Source organism: Hylobates moloch, unplaced genomic scaffold (genome assembly GCF_009828535.3).
Source record: "Hylobates moloch isolate HMO894 unplaced genomic scaffold, HMol_V3 SCAFFOLD_3, whole genome shotgun sequence".
Taxonomy (NCBI): Eukaryota; Metazoa; Chordata; class Mammalia; order Primates; family Hylobatidae; genus Hylobates; species Hylobates moloch.
In genome coordinates, this window is record NW_026652278.1 from 154,566,644 (window position 1) to 154,591,441 (window position 24,798).

The 24,798-nt window shown below is 36.0% G+C and overlaps 1 protein-coding gene across 1 annotated transcript in view; it reads left to right on the forward strand.

The window, feature by feature from the left end:
* Nucleotides 1-24,798, forward strand: part of TLL1 (tolloid like 1) — a 259,709-nt gene that overhangs the window by 99,726 nt on the left and 135,185 nt on the right. Inside the window, exon 2 of the mRNA XM_032174071.2 lies at nucleotides 22,002-22,112. Within this exon, the coding sequence (XP_032029962.1) occupies nucleotides 22,002-22,112 (111 nt within the window). The remainder of the gene's footprint in view (nucleotides 1-22,001; nucleotides 22,113-24,798) is intronic.

Consider the following 24,798-nt stretch of genomic DNA (forward strand, 5'->3'; position numbering starts at 1 on the left):
CCCCACAACAGTCCCCGGAGTGTGATGTTCCCCTTCCTGTGTCCATGAGTTCTCATTGTTCAATTCCCACCTATGAGTGAGAACATGCGGTGTTTGGTTTTTTGTCCTTGCGATAGTTTACTGAGAATGATGTTTTCCAGTTTCATCCATGTCCCTACAAAGGACACGAACTCATCATTTTTTATGGCTGCATAGTATTCCATGGTGTATATGTGCCACATTTTCTTAATCCAGTCTATTGTTGTTGGACATTTGGGTTGGTTCCAAGTCTTTGCTATTGTGAATAGTGCCGCAATAAACATACGTGTGCATGTGTCTTTATAGCAGCATGATTTATACTCCTTTGGGTATATACCCAGTAATGGGATGGCTGGGTCAAATGGTATTTCTAGTTCTAGATCCCTGAGGAATCGCCACACTAACTTCCACAATGGTTGAACTAGTTTACAGTCCCACCAACAGTGTAAAAGTGTTCCTATTTCTCCACATCCTCTCCAGCACCTGTTGTTTCCTGATTTTTTAATGATGGCCATTCTAACTGGTGTGAGATGGTATCTCACTGTGGTTTTGATTTGCATTTCTCTGATGGCCAGTGATGATGAGCATTTCTTCATGTGTTTTCTGGCTGCATAAATGTCTTCTTTTGAGAAGTGTCTGTTCATGTCCTTTGCCCATTTTTTGATGGGGTTGTTTGTTTTTTTCTTGTAAATTTGTTTGAGTTCATTGTAGATTCTGGATATTAGCCCTTTGTCAGATGAGTAGGTTGCGAAAATTTTCTCCCATTCTGTAGGTTGCCTGTTCACTCTGATGGTAGTTTCTTTTGCTGTGCAGAAGCTCTTTAGTTTAATGAGATCCCATTTGTCAATTTTGGCTTTTGTTGCCATTGCTTTTGGTGTTTTAGACATGAAGTCCTTGCCCACGCCTATGGCCTGAATGGTATTGCCTAGGTTTTCTTGTAGGGTTTTAATGGTTTTAGGTCTAACATTTAAGTCTTTAATCCATCTTGAATTAATTTTTGTATAAGGTGTAAGGAAGGGATCCAGTTTCAGCTTTCTACATATGGCTAGCCAGTTTTCCCAGCACCATTTATTAAATAGGGAATCCTTTCCCCATTTCTTGTTTTTGTCAGGTTTGTCAAAGATCAAATAGTTGTAGATATGTGGCATCATTTCTGAGGGCTCTGTTCTGTTCCATTGATCTATATCTCTGTTGTGGTACCAGTACCATGCTGTTTTGGTTACTGTAGCCTTGTAGTATAGCTTGAAGTCAGGTAGCGTGATGCCTCCAGCTTTGTTCTTTTGGCTTAGGATTGACTTGGCAATGCGGGCTCTTTTTTGGTTCCATATGAACTTTAAAGTAGTTTTTTCCAATTCTGTGAAGAAAGTCATTGGTAGCTTGATGGGGATGGCATTGAATCTATAAATTACTTTGGGCAGTATGGCCATTTTCACGATATTGATTCTTCCAACCCATGAGCATGGAATGTTCTTCCATTTGTTTGTATCCTCTTTGATTTCATTGAGCAGTGGTTTGTAGTTCTCCTTGAAGAGGTCCTTCACATCCCTTGTAAGTTGGATTCCTAGGTATTTGATTCTCTTTGAAGCAATTGTGAATGGGAGTTCACTCATGATTTGCCTCTCTGTTTGTCTGTGATTGGTGTACAAGAATGCTTGTGATTTTTGTACATTGATTTTGTATCCTGAGACTTTGCTGAAGTTGCTAATCAGCTTAAGGAGATTTTGAGCTGAGACAATGGGATTTTCTAGATATACAATCATGTCATCTGCAAACAGGGACAGTTTGACTTCCTCTTTTCCTAATTGAATACCCTTTATTTCCTTCTCCTGCCTGATTGCTCTGGCCAGAACTTCCAGCACTATGTTGAATAGGAGTGGTGAGAGAGGGCATCCCTGTCTTGTGCCAGTTTTCAGAGGGAATGCTTCCAGTTTTTGCCCATTCAGTATGATATTGGCTGTGGGTTTGTCGTACATAGCTCTTATTATTTTGAGATACGTCCCATCAATACCTAATTTATTGAGAGTTTTTAGCATGAAGGGTTGTTGAATTTTGTCAAAAGCCTTTTCTGCATCTATTGAGATAATCATGTGGTTTTTGTCTTTGGTTCTGTTTATATGCTGGATTACATTTATTGATTTGCGTATGTTGAACCAGCCTTGCATCCCAGGGATGAAGCCCACTTGATCATGGTGTATAAGCTTTTTGATGTGCTGCTGGATTCGGTTTGCCAGTATTTTATTGAGGATTTTTGCATCAATGTTCATCAAGGATATTGGTCTAAAATTCTCTTTTTTGGTTGTGTCTCTGCCTGGCTTTGGTATCAGGACGATGCTGGCTTCATAAAATGTTTTAGGGAGGATTCCCTCTTTTTCTATCGATTGGAATAGTTTCAGAAGGAATGGTACCAGTTCCTCCTTGTACCTCTGGTAGAATTCAGCTGTGAATCCATCCGGTCCTGGACTCTTTTTGGTTGGTAAGCTATTGATTATTGCCACAATTTCAGAACCTGTTATTGGTCTATTCAGAGATTCGACTTCTTCCTGATTTAGTCTTGGGAGGGTGTATTTGTCGAGGAATTTATCCATTTCTTCTAGATTTTCTAGTTTATTTGCATAGAGGTGTTTGTAGTATTCTCTGATGGTAGATTGTATTTCTGTGGGATCGGTGGTGATATCCCCTTTTTCATTTTTTATTGCATCTATTTGATTCTTCTCTCTTTTCTTCTTTATTAGTCTTGCTAGTGGTCTATCAATTTTGTTGATCTTCTCAAAAAACCAGCTCCTGGATTCATTAATTTTTTGAAGGGTTTTTTGTGTCTCTATTTCCTTCAGTTCTGCTCTGATTTTAGTTATTTCTAGCCTTCTGCTAGCTTTTGAATGTGTTTGCTCTTGCTTTTCTAGTTCTTTTAATTGTGATGTTAGGGTGTCAATTTTGGATCTTTCCTGTTTTCTCTTGTGGGAATTTAGTGCTATAAATTTCCCTCTACACACTGCTTTGAATGTGTCCCAGAGATTCTGGTAGGTTGTTCTCGTTGGTTTCAAAGAACATCTTTATTTCTGCCTTCATTTCATTATGTACCCAGTAGTCATTCAGGAGCAGGTTGTTCAGTTTCCACGTAGTTGAGAGGTTTTGAGTGAGTTTCTTAACCCTGAGTTCTAGTTTGATTGCACTGTGGTCTGAGAGACAGTTTGTTATAATTTCTGTTCTTTTACATTTGCTGAGGAGAGCTTTACTTCCAACTATGTGGTCAATTTTGGAATAGGTGTGGTGTGGTGCTGAAAAAAATGTATATTCTGTTGACTTGGGGTGGAGAGTTCTGTAGATGTCTATTAGGTCCACTTTATGTAGAGCTGAGTTCAATTCCTGGATATCCTTGTTAACTTTCTGTCTCGTTGATCTGTCTAATGCTGACAGTGGGGTGTTAAAATCTCCCATTATTATTGTGTGGGAGTTTAAGTCCCTTTGTAGGTCACTGAGGACTTGCTTTATGAATCTGGGTGCTCCTGCGTTGGGTGCATATATATTTAGGATAGTTAGCTCTTCTTGTTGAATTGATCCCTTTACCATTATGTAATGGCCTTCTTTGTCTCTTTTGATCTTTGTTGGTTTAAAGTCTATTTTGTCAGAGACTAGGATTGCAACCCCTGCCTTTTTTTGTTTTCCATTTGCTTGATAGATCTTCCTCCATCCCTTTATTTTGAGTCTATGTGTGTCTCTGCACGTGAGATGGGTTTCCTGAATACAGCACACTGATGGGTCCTGACTCCTTATCCAGTTTGCCAGTCTGTGTCTTTTAATTGGAGCATTTAGCCCATTTACATTTAACGTTAATATTGTTATGTGTGAATCTGATCCTGTCATTATGATGTTAGTTGGTTATTTTGCTCATTAGTTGATGCAGTTTCTTCCTAGCCTCGATGGTCTTTACAATTTGGCATGTTTTTGCAGTGACTGGTACCGGTTGTTCCTTTCCATGTTTAGTGCTTCCTTCAGGAGCTCTTTTAGGGCAGGCCTGGTGGTGACAAAATCACTCAGCGTTTGCTTGTCTGTAAAGTATTTTATTTCTCCTTCACTTATGAAGCTTAGTTTGGCTGGATAGGAAATTCTGGGTTGAAAATTCTTTTCTTTAAGAATGTTGAATATCGGCCCCCACTCTCTTCTGGCTTGTAGAGTTTCTGCGGAGAGATCAGCTGTTAGCCTGATGGGCTTCCCTTTGTGGGTAACCCGACCTTTCTCTCTGGCTGCCCTTAACATTTTTTCCTTCATTTCAACTTTGGTGAATCTGACAATTATGTGTCTTGGAGTTGCTCTTCTCGAGGAGTATCTTTGTGGCGTTCTCTGTATTTCCTGAATCTGAATGTTGGCCTGCCTTGCTAGATTGGGGAAGTTCTCCTGGATAATATCTTGCAGAGTGTTTTCCAACTTGGTTCCATTCTCCCCGTCATTTTCAGGTACATCAATCAGACGTAGGTTTGGTCGTTTCACGTAGTCCCAAATTTCTTGGAGGCTTTGTTCATTTCTTTTTATTCTTTTTTCTCTAGACTTCCCTTCTCGCTTCATTTCATTCATTTCATCTTCCATCTGTGATACCCTTTCTTCCAGTTGATCGCATCTGCTACTGAGGCTTCTGCAATCTTCACGTAGTTCTCGAAACTTGGCTTTCAGCTCCTCCATCTCCTTTAAGCCCTTCTCTCCGTTGGTTATTCTAGTTATCCATTCTTCTAATTTTTTTTCAAAGTTTTTAACTTCTTTGCTATTGTTTTGAATTTCCTCCCGTAGCTCAGAGTAGTTTGATCGTCTGAAGCCTTCTTCTCTCAACTCGTCAAAGTCATCCTCCATCCAGCTTTGTTCCATTGCTGGTGAGGGACTGTGTTCCTTTGGAGGAGGAGAGGTGCTCTGCTTTTTAGAGTTTCCAGTTTTTCTGCTCTGTTTTTTCCCCGTCTTTGCGGTTTTGTCTACTTTTGGGCTTTAATGATGGTGATGTACAGATGGGTTTTTGGTGTGGATGTCCTTTCTGTTTGATAGTTTTCCTTCTACCAGACAGGACCCTCAGCTGCAGGTCTGTTGGAGTTTACTAGAGGCCCACTCCAGACCCTGTTTGGCTGGGTGTCAGCAGCGGTGGCTGCAGAACAGCGGATTTTCGTGAGACCCCCAATTCAGCTGTCTGATAGTTCCTCTGGAAGTTTTGTCTCAGAGGAGTACCTGGCCCAGTGAGGTGTCAGTCTTTCCCTTCTGGGGGGGTGCCTCCCAGTTAGGCTGCTCAGGGGTGAGGGACCCACTTTAGGAGGCAGTCTGTCCGTTCTCAGATCTCCAGCTGTGTGCTGGGAGAACCACTACTCTCTTCAAAGCTGTCAGTCAGACAGGGACGTTTAAGTCTCTGGAGATTCCTGCTGACTTTTTGTTTGTCTGTGCCCTGCCCCCAGAGGTGGAGCCTACAGAGGCAGACAGGCCTCCTTGAGCTGTGGTGGGCTCCACCCAGTTCGAGCTTCCTGGCTGCTTTGTTTACCTAAGCAAGCCTGGGTAATGGCGGGCGCCCCTCCCCCAGCCTCGCTGCCACCTTGCAGCTTGATCTCAGACTGTTGTGCTAGCAATCAGCGAGACTCCGTGGGCATAGGACCCTCCGAGCCAGGTGCGGGATACAATCTCCTAGTGTGCCGTTTTCCAGGCCCGTTGGGAAAGCGCAGTATGAGGGTGGGACTGACCCGATTTTCCAGGTGCCGTCTGTTACCCCTTTCTTTGACTAGGAAAGGGAACTCCCTGACCCCTTGCGCTTCCCGAGTGAGGCAGTGCCTTGCCCTGCTTCGGCTCGCGCACAGTGCGCTTCACCGACTGTCCTGCACCCACTGTTTGGCACTCCCTAGTGAGATGAAACCGGTACCTCAAGCAGAAATGCAGAAATCACCAGTCTTCTGTGTTGCTCGGGCTGGGAGCTGGAGACCGGAGCTGTTCCTATTCTCTCTGAGACTTTTAATCTCCCTGGCATTTCTCTATTACTTAATGCAGGTCTATGCTTTATTATTTATTCCAGGAGCTGTCTGTATTAGTCAGGGTTCTCCAGAGGGACAGAGCTAATAGGATATATGTGTATATGAAAGGGAGTTTATTAGAGAGAATTGGCTCACACTATCAAAAGCTGAAGTCCCACGATAGGCCATCTGCAAGCTAGGGATGAAAGAAGCCAGAAGTGGCTCAGTCTGAGTCCAAAAGCCTCAACGAAGGGAAGTTGATAGTGCAGCCTTCACCATCTTAAAGCATGTTTACGTTGTCTTTCAGTCTTCTTTTAAGGGCATCAAATCCTGTATCCCAGGATGGTGCTATCAAATAAATAAACTATCTTATACAACTTCATGTTCTATCTTTGGAATTGAGTCCTTGAGTATTCTCTGGGCTACAAGTAGGCAAGGTTTTATAGATCCTTTTGGCTACAGTCCCTTGCTTCCTGTTTCAGGTGCAATTCATTCTGCTTGGGTTATGTTGTGATTTAACCCTATTATTGGTTTAGTGGCTGGAAAGGGGAGGTAAGGGCAGATCTTGAGGGGTGCATTTTGTCTTTCAGGGGAGAAAATATTGCAGCACTATCCTTAACAAGGGAGTAAGCATTAGTTCTTTTTTTTTTTTTTTCTTTTTTGAGATGGAGTCTTGCTGTGTTGCCCAGGCTGGAGTGCAGTGGTACAATCTCGGCTCACTGCAACCCCCACCTCCCGGATACAAGTAATTCTCCTGTCTCAGCCTCCCAAGCAACTGGAAATACAGGTGTGAGCCACCATGCCCAGCTAATTTTTGTATTCTTAATAGAGATGGGATTTCACTATATTGGTCAGACTGGTTTCAAACTTGTGATCTCAGGTGATCCACCTGCCTTGGCCTCCCAAAGTGCTGGGATTACAGGCATGAGCCACTGTGCCCAACCAGTGTTAGTTCTTAATAGGATCAGAGAAGTCTGGAGTTTCAAGATTATATTTTTTCATCCCATGTGTCTGGGTTTCAAAGTAGAACTGTACCCTGGCATAGCTGACCTGCTGAGATCGAGAGGCCAACCCTATCTGGGCACTCTGTAACTCTTAGGATTAAGTCCTGGACCTCATCTTTAGTTTTCTCTGCTATCAAGCTATAGGAGGTGACAGTATTTTTGTATATTACTGAGAAGGTTATATGGCTTTCACTCATAGCTTTTAATGATTCATTAATTGTGACCAATCTTTTGTTAACATTTAACAAGCATTAATGGATTTTAGCTTTAGCTACCCAATTTACTATCCTTAGAGTTACTATTTTCCCTGTATTGCACAAATACCGGATATATAACACCAGCGTTTATTTTTACAATTTACCATCAGTACAAGAGAAAGATTTAATAATTATACTGATATTATATCCCAGAGGATATTTTTTGCTCAAGTTCCAACAAGCCAGGATGGGATTCTCATTGCCAGCTCCAAATCTCCATTGCCAAAATACCATTGCAGTGCCTGCTTATGTGGACCAGTATTGGCACCAACTGTCACAGGTTGCCTTGTTTAGGAGGCAGACTCTGTGATAGAGATTATTATGTTGGGGGTTCTCAGGGACAGTTCTCAGGATCATCACTTGTGAAAAGCAAGGGGAGGAAGCAGGTGTGAGAATAATTTATTGGGATTCAATGTAGTATCAGTGTGGGTCTTAGACAAATCTGAAACCTTGATGCTAGGATGACCCATCAGAGATGTCTCATGTTGGTTGGAAGGAGCTATGCCCTTATATACCCTTCTAGACCAGTCATTAGAAGCTGGCTACCCACAGGAAGTGGGTTTGGCTATGGATGAGGCAGCTTTTCAGCCAAGAGAGCTGACAGCTGAAGTCTTTCAGTCAACAGCCTTCCCAGAATCTGGGAATAAATTATTCAGTCTTGAGGTTGGAACTGGGCAGACCATCAAAGCATCCTCTAAAAAACACCATGGAAAAAACTCTAGTAGTAGTACCCCTTCCCCCTCCCCTACCCCACCCAACCCCTCCCCATATTTATAGGGGCAGTAGAGGCAGGGAACATCTAAGATACTGTATAGGAAAAGAAATCTGCCCTTAAATATGATGCTGTGCCTAGATACATTTACAAACAATTTCTGCCAGCTGTTTAAGGAAAAAGTAATTCTAACTTATACAAATTGTCTGAATGACTAAAAAAGAAATAATGTCTTCCAGCTCATTTTATAAGGTGAATATAACTTTGATACTATAACTGGACAATGAAAATAAAAGAAAAAATATCATGGGTTAGATCTCTTATAAAGCTAAATGCTAAAATCCAAAATGGGAACTAAGGGATTTCTTTGACTTGATAAAGTAACTGCCAGAATCTGTTAGCTAAAACCATAGTCAATGGGAAACTATTAGAAGCCTCTTTAAAAGTTGTAAGACGGCCGGGCATGGTGGCTCATGCCTGTAATCTCAGCACTTTGGGAGGCTGAGGCGGGTGGATCACACGAGGTCAGGAGTTCGAGACCAGCCTGGCCAATATGCTGAAACCCCATCTCTACTAAAAATACAAAACTTAGCCAGGCGTGGTGGTGTGCGCCTGCAATCCCAGCCACTCCGGAGACTGAGACAGGAGAATTGCTGGAACCTGGGAGGTAGATGTTGCAGTAAGCCGAGATCATACTACCTCACAGCCTGGGTAACAGAGTGAGATTCCATCTCAAAAAAAAGGAAAAAAAAAGGTTATAAGGCAAATATTCCTGCCATCACTACTTATATTCAGTATTATGGTTTGGATTCTAGCATTTAGCTAAAACACACATACCCACACAGAGCAACTGAAAAGAATGAATATGACAGTACTTTCAGATGGCAAAAGTGACTTCACAGGAAATGCAAGAGATCTATTGGAGCCAATGGAAAGGTTCAGGATATCTGATGAATACAGGATCAAAGTCTAACAATTCTTTTATTATATACAAGGAACACTTAGAAAATATAGTTTAAAATGTTCATATTTGTTACAGAAATACAGTCTGAAAGTTTACTGGAAATAAACTTAACAAGGCATACATTAGGAAGAAACTTACATTCCCTTTATGGGAAGATGTAAATAAAACCAAAATAAGTTGAACTATGATCTTTAAAATGACAATTATTCTTATATTAATTTACATAGACAATGCAATTCTAATCAAGGTCTCATTGGGTTTTTCTTGTAGCTTGACTGTCTGCTTCTAAAATTTATATAGAAAATCATATTGCTAAGAAAAACTGAGAAAATTTGATAACATAGGTATGGGACTAATTCTATTAGATATAAAGTTTCATATAAAGTGGTTGTTACCAATATAGTAGGGTATTCAACCTATACACCAATGAAACAGAATAAAAGGCTTAGATATATGACAGAGACAGTATTTAAAATATTTGGAAAAGGGATAGAGGTTCTTTACATGGAACTGGGACAGTTAGTTATCCACGTAGATCAAGCATGTCCAACCCATAGCCTGTGGGCTTTATGCAGCTCAGGATGGCTTTGGATGAAGCCCAACACAAAATCATATACTTTTTAAAAACATTATGAGGTTTTTTTGCATTTCTCTTCTTTTTAGCTCATCATCTATAGTTAGTGTTAGCGTATTTTATGTGTGACCCAAGACAATTCTTCCAGTGTGGCCCAGGGAAGCCAAAAGATTGGATACCCCTGATTGAAAAGATATTTAATCTTTATAACAAAAGAAAAAATAGGTTAATGTGGACTAAAGACATAAACGTTAAAAGTTAGATTTTAGCAGTTTTAGGAAATATAGGCTATATGGTTGGCTCTGTCCCCACCCAAATCTCATCTTGAATTGTAATCTCCACAATCCCCACATGGGACCTGGTGGGACCTGGTGGGAAGTGGTTGGATCGTGGGGGGCAGTTTCCCCCATGCTGAAAGTTTACTGAGTGAGTTCTTGTGAGAGTGAGTTAGTTCTCATGAGATCTGATGGTTTTATAAATGTTTGACAGTTCCTCCTGCACACACTCTCTCGCCTGCCTCCATATAAGATGTGCTTGCTTTCCCTTCCACCGTGATTGTAAGTTTCCTGAGGCGTCTCCAACCATGTGGATCAGTGAGTCAATCAAACATCTTTCCTTTATAAATTACCCAGTCATGAATATTTCTTTATAGCAGTGTAAAAATGGACTAATAGAATAGTTAACCATTTTTATGGTCTCAGGAAAAGATATGTTGCTTAAATGGGACTCAGAAGCCCAAAATATAAAGGAGAAATGGTTATAAAATTTATTGCACTAAATTAAATACATTTATTTAAGTTGAATGCACTAAATAAACTACATCCAGTGTAACCCAAAACCTGTACTGAGAAAAGCTTCTTCAGTGAGAGAAAATTAATATCTAGCAACACTTATAATCAATAAGCATAAGACAAATCTTACAAAGAAAATACATCCCAAAGGATAGGAATAGGTCATTCACAAAAGAGGAAGGATTCCAAGAACATAAATACAAATGTCCTTCTCACTAGTTATGAGGTAACGTGTTGTTTAAAATACATTTCTGTCTATATATGTTTGCAAAACAGATGAGTTGATTTCCTAGCATCCTCTAATTGTATTTTTAGTGTTACTATGAACTAACGGGTTTAAACATATTTGATAATGTGTTTCAATCCAATCAATTATTCTCTTTATTGATATTCATTTTATCGTAATTTAGGCCAGCAGGAGCTTACACAATTTTTCCTAACTCTTTTAACAGAACACTTTCATATTTAGAAGCCTTACTGCTTTCTGGTATTACAATAGCCAAGGCTTATTTTACTCAGATTCTACCTCAACCCTGAAATCATTTTTTTCCAAAAAGCTCTGATTTTTTTATTGGCGAGTTTTTTGGGTGCCAGTGGTTTTTATTACCACTGTGTTGGTTGTTCATTGTTTCCAGGCTTTTTTTATTAGTTAGAAAAAGGAAATATATGTACATACAATTTTTAGTTATAAAATTAATCATAATTTTATATAGAGAATTCCAGTTCATTCTTTGGGGTCCAAAGCTTTTAATTAACCTCCTCAATTTCAGAATCAGCCTTCTTCAAACATAGTAAAAATGTGAGTTCTTAAAGTTAACAGTTTTTGCTTTTTACACTTTATCTTATAACACATACACAATCTCAAAATAGTATCACCATCACTGCCTACCACCAATAATATGATTATTGAAAAGTTTACTTTTTAAAATTCTTTTGCTTTTAGGATACATTTCAATGAGGATATATATATTTAAGTTGCTGTTTTTTGTTTTTGTTTGTTTCCAAAGAACTTTGAATGGTTTCTGTCTTTGTGGCTATGCCACCAAATATGTGCATATGTTCATTTGTTTCTTTGCATTAAGTTGTAAATTGGATTCTGCAAAACTCTCTCCCAATTTTAGCTGTTCTCAGGTTGGTCTGCTGTGCTTTCCAATGAGTATCTTGTCAGTGATTTTGACATATTCCTGTCCCCAGGCCCATCAGAAACCTAGTTGTCATCCTTTTTTTCCTTACTCATGTGCTGATACTGTGTGGTTCTTGTAGCTGTTTTCACAGCAGAAGAGTTGTAAAATAGTTTGTTCCCATCCACTTGTATTTGAAAGTCTGAGGTGATACTTTGTAACCTAGATCTATGCTATATATTGTCCAAAGGTCTTTGGGTTTTTTTTAAACTGGTTGTTCTGTGTTTTTATAGCAGGATCAGAGAATATTCCATTATTATGTGGCTATTGCTGCTGCCATTATTACTCTGTATTCAAATTCTAGGCAATTTCTAAAAAAGGTGTATACATGCATATCCTATGACCCACTGATTGACTACCTAGATATATATCCTAGACAAGCCTTGTGCAATACCTGGTGTTTACTAGAGCATTGTTTGTATTAGGGAAAAGTTTGATGCTATGGAGACTTATATTAATAGAAAAAGATAAAAATAAATGTTATATTCATATAAAAGACTAACTTAGAAGTTAAGAAAAGCTATAGTCAAATGTGTATAACAAACATTTTATATTCAATATTGTGCAAAATCATACAGATGAAAAAGAAAACATAGAGTTTAATGATATTTATATAATACTTAAAATTAATAAGCAAAAAGAAGTACTATACTTTTCCACAGATACATATGAGTTTGGAAGAATAGAACATGTACGGGAGTGACAAATACTGTATTTGTGATACTGGTTACTCTGAGAGAACATGGGGTCATGGTAATGAGAAGGGAAACATAGATAGTATAAGAACTATTCTAATAATAAAGATCTGAAATAAAAAATTTACCAGGCATGGTGGTGTGTGCCTGTACTCCTAGTTACTTAGGAGGCTGAGGCAGGAGAATTCCTTGAGCCCAGGAATCTGAGGCTTTCAGTGAGCTATGATTGCACTGTTGCACTCAAGCCTGGGTGGCAAGGCGAAACCCCGTCTCTACATAAATGAACAAATAAATAAACAAAGATGTGAGGCAAATTTTGCAAGCTGTTCAGATTTTTGCAAAACTCCGTGGTGAACATGCTTTTCTATACAGTTGAAATACATCATGATTTCTAAATAGAGAGGGAGGACCAGTCTGGTTGACTGACTGTATTAACATGGATAATGAACGTGACAATCAGAAAGGTTTTGGTTAGATGTGAAAACCAGAATAAAAAGACAGTTTCAGAGGCAAATGTTGAAAGTGCCCATCCAAACCGTATCCATGTTATCATTAAACATTGGAAGCATATAAGTAATCTTCCTTGTACTGGCTCCATGTTTAACAAGCACTCTTCCGAGCGTGGTTTTTCTTCACATATTTTTATTTATATTGAGAATATGTTGGGCAGATACTCTGAGTGTCCAATCCCCTTTATAGTTCTTACTGTGAGCTGGCACTTTATTTTCATGATAGCAATCTCATATGCGCTGTCTCAGAGATGTCTGTATTTCCAAGTGTAATGGATTCCGGAACATGGACAAGACCAAGTTTCTGACTCTGCGAGGCTCAACCCAGACCTTAAATTCAAGCAAATTCATCAAAAGTTTGCATCTCCCCAGAAACATCCTTCTATTCTCTATAGCATATTCTTCTTGAATTTAAGTTAGTGGTCTCTTATGAAGTAGAAAATTAATGGCTGTTGCAGGCACAGTCCAAGAAAATAAAGTAATTCAAATGTGCAGCCAATTGTAGTGATAAGCTGTCATTCAGAAATAACTCAGGATTGTGTGTAGTTAGCACCAAATATACAGAACTGGTAAAACTAGACACCTTGTGAGCAGTTGCTACGGTAATATGATTAATTTTGGCAGAGAAGTCTACTTTTAATATTCAAAGTAGGCTCCAAATACCTGAGCCTACCAGAATTTTTTCAATGGTAAATAGAAGGCAAAATAGTCAATTTAAAATGGACTTTAAGTTGTTAAGAGAGCCTACTTGATGTTCTAAGTTATTAATCTCTAAGGGACATTGCCTTATTTTTGAATTCCTGTTGCCTAGCACAGTATCAGACACAAAATATAAGTTCAACACATTATAATGATAATTAAATTGTCTCAGTGTCTGAGTAAAATAAAATGTTTTAAACAGTTTTTAAAAAATTCTATTCTTTTTGGAGGGCTTCATTTTAGACATTAGTTTGTTCTGTAAGCCTCCATGGCTTCATTAAAGTGACTTACTATAAATGAGCTCTTTACAAAATTTTAGGCCCAATTGGTAAACTACTGTATTTCTAAAATTTTGCACATGAGAGAGTAACCAATATAATTACCTGAAACTCAGTTAATAACAGCAGCAGATGATAATTGCCTTCATCCTCTATAGAGTTTTTTTCCCCCATAATTCTTCTTGTTTTACTGAAAAGGAGGTTATCTTTCAGTTAACCAGATAGTTCAATAGATTTTGACAAAACTCACTCCCCAAGAGACAGTGATTACTGAAATGTTTTGGATGTTATGTTGTTACAAGCAAAATAAAATGCGTAGAAACTTGTGGATTTTTTGTTTGTTTTCCAAAGATTACAAAAGGATTCCTTCAACAATTTTTTGCTGTGAATAATTTAAGTGGAAAGTTACAGTTCTATCTTGAGTCCAAGATTTACAGAGTTGATAAGCTTTGAGTCAAATTATGCATTTTAAATTAGTTAATCAGTAATGCTGCAGGGAGATTGGAGGTTTGGATGGGCCAAATTCCCAATTTATATCTACTAGCTAAAACTTATCATGTCAGTTCTTAATATGTAAGTTTTAAAAGGACACACCAAGGACTGTGATTTGCAGTTATTTATAAAGATTTTATTTACTTAGTATTCATGTGTATACGGATTCCAATATCTTTTCCTTTATTATCTCAAACAAGCTTTGAAACAACACTGGCAGATTACTTAACATTGAAATTACACCTAGAACATGGGTATAGCCCTAGGTGGTTTTGTTGCTACCAGGATGCAAATTATGATGAACTCCATTTTCCTTTAGTACATGTTTTCTTTGCAGATTGCTTTCATTTTTCAATAAAGTGTATCATCTCTATGTGCCATTGCAGACACCATCCCTGTTTCTGCAAACCCGAAAAGAAAAGAATCATCTATTTCTTCTTTCCCTATATGAGACTCCTGTGTTTAAGATGGATCATCAGCATGATTTTAAAGGGAAACTCTTAGACAGACGATGTTTCTGACTCGGAATAATTTTGCTTTAAGAAATGACCTGTCTGTTATCAGTGCTAACAGACTCTGCTATATTAAGCAAAGTGTAGGCACCAAATAATATTATTGATGGACAATAAGAGAATGGGAAGTTTTTTCAAATGTAAATTGTATCAGCAAGTTAATAGTATTAATCAATATCACTTAATTTTCTGTGACTCAAATAGAATAATGTCAGGAGGATGCCTTATTAATATTAACATCATGCATTTAATAGCAATATGTGTTACTGACACTATGAAACTTCTGAAGTAAAGCTGTAAAACATTACAAATAATATTGAGAGGAATATTTCATAGATCTTCAATTTTGTGCTTGTTTTAGAGTGAGTAAAATTATCTTTATTCTTCCCATTGTTTAAGGTCTCTAAGACTATGAAAAGAAGAAATAGAAATCAATATATTAAGTCAAGTTTCAGAGAGTCAGTGAGTTTTTAAATTTTGTAAAGTTTATTTCGCTGAGGCCATGTTGTTTTATGGCTGTGCAGTGTGAGGTATTAACCAAAGAGAAAGGACTCCGGACTTTGATTTGTGCCGAAAGGGAAATATTTTACAAAGAATAATAATAACCAGAAAGGTTGTAGTACAGTTTTTCTCGAAGTATCATAAAAAATAGACTAAATAAAAATGGGGAAAAGTGGGAAAAAAGTTTCTTGTGTTTGTGTGAAGAAATGACCATCCAGTGGGTAAACCATAGAGCAATATATATAAAAAAAGAGCAAATTTGCATGAACTGTCTTACTTCCAGAAAGAGATCAAGATTTACTCCAAGATCTAGTGTCAATATTTAGAAAATAAGGAAACTTAATTCAAAAAGACATATCAGGGTTGACTCCCACCCTGGCCACAAACGTAAACAATTACAGGCATAAGGGAAGAAAAAACAAATGTTTGCCCCGTCCTTACAAAATGTATGACGTGGGAAATATAAATAAACCAAATCTTGCTAGTGGTTGATTGTATACTTAATATTTGAGCAGTGTAAGAATGGAAATTTTTAAAAACTTCTGAACTACTATAATTTATTTTCTTAAAGCTCAGGAGAGAAAATATTGGGCTATACACACAAAAAAGTTTCAATATTTACTTTTACGTTTCTGGATCAAAGCACTTTTCTGTCAATGTTTTCTCTTTTGAGACAAAGAGTTCAGAATGAATATTTGTGGTATGGATGATATTTTAAAAATGTCCTGAGAAATCCTATCCACAGACATTGTGGGCTATAAATGCAGATTGATATGATATTTCAATGGATCTTTTGTTAGGGGAACAATTTTGTTTTCTGACCTAAATAGAAAGGTATGTTTATTTGGAAATTTAGCATTTAATCATTTCCATAATGTAAAATTATGTTAAAACAGAAAAGGACTGAAAAAGGCAACATGCTGCTTGTGTTTAAGTTCAGAATAGATTGATCAATTTTGATTCATCTTGAACCTAATAAATATCATGAAATATTTTCATATTCTGGCGGAACAGTCCTTGTACTAACAGAATGTGTCTGTATCTGTATATGTATATAGATTTGTTTGTCTTACACTTCAGATTCACATCTGATTGTGTATTGAGATTATATTCTATTTCCCGATTTAAAAAGTAATTGAAGAAGACTGTGTTTAGCTTGAGGAGAAGTTCTATGCTCTTTGAAGGAACTTCTAAATTTGAAGTATGTTTGGACAGTTTCTTTATTTTTTTCTTCCTAGAGTCAATTATCCAAAGTCTACCTTTCTTATATGGTACTCCTACCATCTTTCAAAAAATCTACACTGGGTAAAGACATATTGTTTTCAAATGGCCAGGTAAAAATCAGGTTACCTGGATGCACCTTCCAATACAGTGTGCAAGGAAAGGATGAGTGAACAATTTTATTTAACTCATTAATAGTACTTTACTGCAAGCACACTTTTTAATTGTAGATTAGATGATTTTGTTGATTGTATATGGTAGTATATGGTAAAAGTGGAAAAGTAGATTTTGAAAAAAATGATAATGTTTTAAATAAAACATTGCATGGGATGCCTTTGTGTGAACAAACACTAAAATAATGGACTGCAAATACTTTCTTTTCTATTATTAGAAATTTAAGAAAGACACATAACTACCTTAAAACGTCTTTTTCTGAAGAATATTTCTGATTCTATATAAAATATTTTTGTATTTATTTTTCTATTGTATCAAGAGCTTTTAAAATTTTCGATAATTGTTTCTCAAATTTGGAATTTATAATAACTTTGTGTGTCATGTTGGGGGAAATTTATTCTATGCACATGAAGTGCCACCAGAAAATTATTTTCTCTTTTAACTGGTGTAACACTCGCTAAAATGTATGTCTTAGAACTTTTGCCAAGTCTTACTTTTCCTTGGGAATTTGCTCAGTGGTTGTCAATCATGTAAAAATAGTTGACTTTTGAGATTTCACTGTTGCCTTTGTCTGAGAAAATTTTCATTATGCCTTCACTGTGAGCAAGAACAGTCAGAGTAGCCTTCTCAGACCTTCACATGACATCATCTTTCCTCCCTAAATCCAGTATCAATAAAAGCAGAAAGCTTAAACTGTATATGGAAAAAGTGTAATGAACAAATGCTCTTGGCTATTGTTGAATCTTTGAGCTATCTCTTCCAATCCCATAAATCTCAAGATAACAAATCTTCTAGCTCAATCATGTATTTCCTGGGCATACAAGTGTGGTGTTTGGAGAAAAGGGGACACAATTCCCGTAATTACGTTTGATAATATATGCCACTAAAATAAAAAAGAAAGGCAGCTGTCTTTTAATTGCTTTAAAAATGTTTATAACAGTAATCCACTAGAGATTGAGGGGCTTGTAAATATTTATTCTTGGAATAGTTAAATATCTAGTATTTTGGTTCTTAAAGCAAATTTGTCAAATAGGTAGCACAAGCAGCCTAATAAACTGTTATATGGACTCTTTTGTTACACACAACTCATACTCCAATTCGTGGTATATTCTCATTCACATTTTTGTGCCTCAAAATGTGTATATTGAAGACCTATTTATTTCTGGTACTATGGCATTAAGGATATTAAGGTGAGCAATACATACTTCCTGTTGTCAGTATTTTCAAAATTAGATTGAGGAAGCTGACTGAAAACAATTATGAAATCTTGTGTGTTGCCTTATTATTGGCAGAAGCACAGTCAGGACATGAAAGTAGAGACAATTAGGGCAAATGGGAAGAGCAGGTTTCTGGGAAGGTTTTTTCTGGGAAGGCCTAAGGAGACTGAATTTTCTTGTCAGTATGCTCTCGACTGGTAACCAGCTATCAGATATCTTAGTGTTAATTCAAATAAATTATTCATTTTTCTTGAGGATATTTAGTTTTCAAGTATTTTCTCCTGAGTGGAAAGAAAGACTTCACCCTTGGCAAAAGTAGTGGTTCTTTACTTTGTGTGACCCCTTTTGACAATCTACTGTGGACTTGTCCCAGAAAAATAGATGGTGTTTGTGTTTATAAATTCGTACAAATTTTTGCATATAGTTCTTCAGAAATCACAAACTTAAAGCCTCCTTAAAGCTGACGGCCTCAGCTTCAGACTGAAGAGTTAGAGCTCACTGAGGAATTGGGGACATGGGTGGAAGTGGCATTTTTTAAAGTTGAGGCCTAGGGTATCACAATCTTGAATTGCTTATTCTCATCATACGTTATTTTATAAAATGCACTTATTCTGTGTGCTATAATAAACGCAGTCTTTCTGCTTTAGTCTCTGATTAAAAAAATGTTTGTTGTGCATTAACGGCAAATAACCTTTAGGGGAAAAACAAAACCTGTGGTTTTCCATGTAGCTTAAAAATTGTTCTCTCTGACATTTAATTTTGGCTTACTGGTTAGCTCCAACCCCCTATTTGACCATAAGAATCCAAGCAGAATTCCAAACAGATAGTAAATATTCTAATTGCACTTGGGCATTTTCCTAGTATCGTCCCAATAACCATTTTCCCATTTTTTTTTTTTTTTTAGTTCTGATCTCACTAACCTCAAATCATGTATTAAATGGGCCAAATGAATGATAATTCATACTTTTAAGACTATCTCCAACTTTGTTTTTTGAGGTAAAATAAATAGAAAATACCACATAAAAACGAAAACAAAATTCCAAAGTGGATTTGAGAATTTCATATGTATTTTTGCACCTAAGTGTCAAATATATTAGATTATAATGCATCCTAATACATATGAGTATAAATTGTCATGGTCCAACTTACTGTGCCAATGCATAAGTGAAATATTTTAGCATACAGAAATAGGACATAGATTTAAATAGAAGACAAATTAAGGAAATCTTCAAATGTGTGCAATGTAAAGAAAGAAATGCATTTTAAACTATGACAGGTTGAAAGTTCTAACGTTCCTTTTTTTTCTGCTGAGAATATCAAGATTTAAAGATGTATATGGGCTACAGTGCGTCAAGTCTGGCCATAAATGAATTGGCTTAGTCACTCACTATTGCTTTCTTTCAAAGAAATATTTGGTTTTTTCCTGAAGCAATTTATGGTGTATTCATCACTGCCAAACTATTCTGAAGTTATTAGTTTAGAAAAAATAACGATAAATAAATGGGCTTATGTCCTCCAGAGCTGTTTTTTTCTCCTTTTAAGTACCATCTAGCCTGGCGCCCTTTCTTCTCCCCAGAAGTAATGTTTTTGCTTCTGTGAAGTGATTTATCCTTGGACTATGGATCTGTGTTTGATATAATCCATCAAGACATGGATCCTACTGCATATAAAAAGCCATTACAAGAAAATAAAATCTAAAACACATCTGAATTTTATTTTATGTGTACTGCTTTTATCTGAAATGTAGTATTGACAAAGTACATTTTGCTTAGTTGAGTGCCTCAGTTTTCAAGTCAACCATCTGACTCAAAGAAGAGTGGGAATTTATTCTTGCAGAAAAAAATTAATACTAATAAAGATGATGACAATGATAATCATTTGCAGTGATTGGGAGCTTGTTAAAAATGTAGAATCTGAGGCTCCTCTCCAGACCTACCGAATCAGAGTCTGCACTTTGGCCAGATTCGCTATGATTCTTATGCAAATTAAAGTTAGGGAAGCACTGCTTCAGTGTCTAGTGGCCAGCACACTGCCAGCACTAAGAAAGGAAGAGACAGGCTGAGAGTCCCTGCCAGTGGATGACCACAGCTATTTGCGTTGTAAACGCACCTGATGGAAGTTTCAAATAACTAGTCAACTTGGATTTACCTTACAGTCTTAAAAAGTGTAAAATGTATTTTTATGAAAACCAACAAGCCTTATATTATAATTGGCAAAATATTTAACTTGGGCAAGTTTCTTGAGGGGGTCTGGCTTTAGGGACACTGGAGCATTAGTGTTTTCTGCTGCATCTGTACGAAGCTGATTAGAATCTCGATTCAATTTCCGGCATCAAAACCACCCTCTTAGCTAGTGTTATAAACTATTCTGTACACTCTTTGTGGCTTTGCTGCTATGAGAGTAAACGAAAGTAAGCATTTCTTTGCTTCTTTAGACTGCCTTTCCATTGGAAATAGGGCCAGTGAGGGGTTAAAGGGAGAAATCTAATTATAGTAAAGATTTATCCATATGTTGAAGTGATAACCTACATTTTACTAATTTCTATTTTCTTCCTTTTTAGATTCATGCATAAATCTAACCCCTTCCTTCTTATCTCATGTCAGTTTTGCACTGGATGAATAATTTTATATGATAAACCTTTGATCAAAGCCTAAAACATTGCACAGCTTTTAGGACTGAAGTTTAAACTTCATAAATAACTAATTCTCTATAGTGGAAAACTTCATAAATATTAAGATTTAAATCCAATGAAAGACAGTAATTTGAAAAGCATGGATTTTGTTACTTTCTACGATTTTAATGTATTTTCTTTCTTTTCCTTTTGGTTTCACAGAAGAAAATCTGAAGAAAGTTTTAAAAATAAAGAAAATTGGTAAACCTGTAAAAAACAAATATCCCTGTATTTCCAGGCATTTTTCAATGTTCTACTGTCTCATGATTAATTTATTATTTCTCAAGTTTCTTGTGCTTCCTGAAGTTACTGTGCTTTGACTCTGGCAGTACTAAGGGATTGGTTGGTGTAGCTTGTATTCAAATAAACAGGGAGACTATTTTATTGTTACACTAATATTTATAACCAACTTTAAAAGAGAAATTCACATACTGGTTATCGATGAACTCTCCCATGGCTTCACAATGGTTTATAGAACTTTGCTTTATTAAGTAGCATAATACACTAGGTAAAAAAAGATAGAGTCAGACGGGGAGCAGTTGCTCACTCCTGTAATCCCAGCATTTTGGGAGGCTAAGGCAGGAGTATTACTGGAGGCCAGGAGTTCGTTATCAGCCTGGGCAACATGGCAAAACCCTTTCTGTACAAAAAATGCAAAAATTAACAGGCATTACAAAAATTAGCCCAGCTCAGTGGAGTGTGTCTGTAGTGGCAGCTACTTGGGAAGCTGAGGTAGGAGGACTACTAGAGTCTGGGAGGTTCAGGTTAAGGCTACAGTGAGCCGTGATCACACCACTGCACTCCAGCCTGGGTAACAGAGAGACCCTAACCCAAAAATAGTAATAATAGAGTCAGAGTGTTTTCAGGTATTAGGGTAATGACTTGGTGGCTCTTGAAAATATGGACCATGTTATATTTGTCATTAAAGATAAAAAATCTGGCATCTAGTTGTTGCCTAAATAAATGTTGACTTATTACTTTTGGTAGTTATATATCCATTTTACAGAGACTCAGGGGCAATGCCATCTTTAGATAAAGTGTATTATAAATTGTATGAAATATGGTGAATGAATTGCTACAATAGCACTATATTCTTTTGTCTTGATTGCACCTTGCATTATAAAATTATCTTAGTTTATAAAATATCACATGGTTTAGTTGTTACTGCTTTTCCTTTTTCCTCTCGGTGAAGACCTGCTGCTGTTCATAAGAATCCACAGAAGATGCAGACATTCTTATCCGATTTTCAGATATTTGCGAATTAACTCAAGATTGCCTATTTCTCTTTATTTAGAATCTCCATAATCAGTAACCTTCTTATTCAAGGAAACTACTTTCCCCCTCTCCACAAGCAACAATGTAAAAAAATGGAGTTATGCCCTTTTACAGGTGGCTAATATTTGTCCTGTAACAGTTCCAGTGCATTCAGTTATGATTACTTTCTGAAAGATCTGTCTCTATCCAGACCACGTTTCCATATTTTTAACAATGCTTTTTTAATTAGCTTTGTTTGTATTGATTTCACGAAAATATTTTACATTTTAATTCAACTTTTCTTTTTTTAGCTGTATTTTGGGGCGATATTGCCTTAGATGATGAAGACTTAAATATCTTTCAAATAGATAGGACAATTGACCTTACGCAGAACCCCTTTGGAAACCTTGGACATACCACAGGTATGGTTGATTGTTTCAGAAAATTTGTCTTTATTTTGGAGAAAATATACTCTTGAAGTGCTATAAATATTTTTGGATCATTTTTCATCTCCTGTCTATCAACTTTGACTTCCTATACACAAATATACATATTTAGAAATGCAGGTTTTATTCATAGTTTTCATTTTATTAATTTATTTTTTTTACCAAACAGGTTGTAGTATTTGCTACATACTAGGTCTGGTTTAAGTGCTTTGCAGATATTAACTCCCTGAATCTTCATAACAACCCCCTCAGGGTAGTTACTAATATCACTATGATTTCAGAAATTAGCAGATTGAGATTTAGAAGGCTATACAGCTTTCTTATTGTCACATCATCAGGAAGTGGCCATGTCAGAACCAGAATTCAATTCTGAAAAAAGCTTGATTTCGTCCTCTTGAGTATTATATTAAGTTGCCTCTCATTTGGATATTGAGTTACAAAATGTAAATTATTCTTAGAGAAATTATATAGGAAATATATTTGAAATTATATAGGAATAATATTTGGAAAATTTATATATCTATATAATTTTTGTAAAAACCCCAGAAGGCAATTTTAATTTTATTGATTTAAACATGTTTGAATTATGCCTGTAAGAAACTTGATATATGTAAAAGATTATTTCAGTTCTCATGTAACAATTTTTTTAATTAAAATTTCAAAATTCTTTATAGTATCTTGGTAAAATTTTGATCTGTGTATTATTTTGGAGAAAATTGCAGCTTAGAAAGTTAAAATCTCTTTCTGTAATTATATTAATAGCTAAAATATTTATTTCATGTCATGCTTTTGATTTCATTGCATGCTCCCTTTTTAGTATTTTTATTTTCTCCTATTCTATGGAAATACGATATGTAGTCCTTTCTGGTATCAAATGCACATATATATTATGGACTTAAGACTTTTTACTGTGACTTTTTACTTTGCCCAATTTACTTTATTTGCAACTTTTTACTATGACCAGTTTTAAATATATCGAAATATTTCTACCTATTAGACTGTAGAATAGTGGTATTCTTACTTGTTAGATTCAGCAGTTTTTAACAGTTTATTATTTTCACTGAACGTTTGTGTGTGTATGTATGTGTGCATACATGCGTAAGTATGTTTAAAACAAATTTGAAGTCAGCTGGAAAAAAACACACTTTAATATTATTAGGTAGTCTAGCATGCACTTTGTAAGAATAAGGATATTATTCTATATAATCAAAATACCATTATCAGATAGAAAAATTTATTTAAAGTAGGAAGTATATAAGAGAAAGCCTAAGGAATTCATCTAAAATAATAACACATACTATTTAAAAATAGTGTGCTTTGGTGTTTGTTATGCATAGTGACAATCTTTTCTAAAACATATATCAATATAGGTGCTAATATTGCTGTGCAGTGTCATCACAGAGAGTGTATCCCTGTAGATTATGTTTCTTGGCCAAATATCCAGTTGCTGTATCACCTGTAACACTGTCATGGAGGCAACGCATTCTGGACAGTAGAGCAATGATACAACAATAAAATGCTAGATTTATGATAAGTTGCATTTCCAATTTTTATTAAAATTTTCATTAGCTCTAAGCTTTAGATCACTTCTTTGACTTCCCTTCTCCCATTATTTTGAAGGCATTAGTTCTCTATGATTTTAAATTTTTAAAATGTTGTTATTTAATTTAATTTTATTTATTGTTAAACTCTGAGACCATAATAATTGGAAGAAAAATAGCATTATTTTAGACATAGAATAAAACAGATTATACTGATAATAATAAAAACACTTATTCTAAATTTTTCTGTGGAAGGTACATGTTTGAAAGTTCAACAGTAACTTGCACTATTCAGTTGAATTTCAAACAATGTAATATAAATATAGTTGTTACATAATGGTCATTTCAAACATCATTGATGCCATACTTTTAAAATGTTTTTTCTAATTGCTTAGGAATGAATGTATTTAAGTATTACCTCATCTTTCTAAAATGTGCAATGAAAAAATTTCAAAAATGTTTCTCAAGATGCAGAGCAAAAATGTGGCCATGTAATGCAAGTAATTAAGTAGATTATTAGTCAGTGAACAAGCAATCTAACTTATTTGCCTTATAAGGACTTATTTGATTTTTCCTTTAAGAGACTTATATAGCAATAGATTTTATCATTATTTTTTAGCTTCAGTCTAGGTAATTAGATTCAGTACTAATTTTAAATAAAAATAGATATTGGAAGGAAATAGTTCAAGTGATTTGTGAAGTTTGTTGTCTTCGTGGAATTACGGCTTTCTTTGTCTTAGCCCCAAGATACTCTATGAACCATAGATACTCCTTGTTACTAGAAATTCATAGGTATTTGTTAAGATGTCATTAGTGATTATATTGGTTGTTTGCTCATTAATAACATTCTCTTACTTGTCTAATAAAAATTCAAAGATAATAGAGAAAATAGGTGACAAAGCTGAGAGTAGCATTTTATAAAAGCCCTGGAATGAAAATCTGGAGACTTTAATTTTTGCTAAATGCTCTGCTTTCTGACTTATGATAGGAATGTACCTTTTCTAGGTTTTGTTGGTAAAATTGCAAGAACACATATTTCCTTATTCCTACCGTTTCCTATTCCTTTTGCATTATAGACTTTTTTTACACTCTGTTTTTTATAAGTTTTTCAAATTACACAG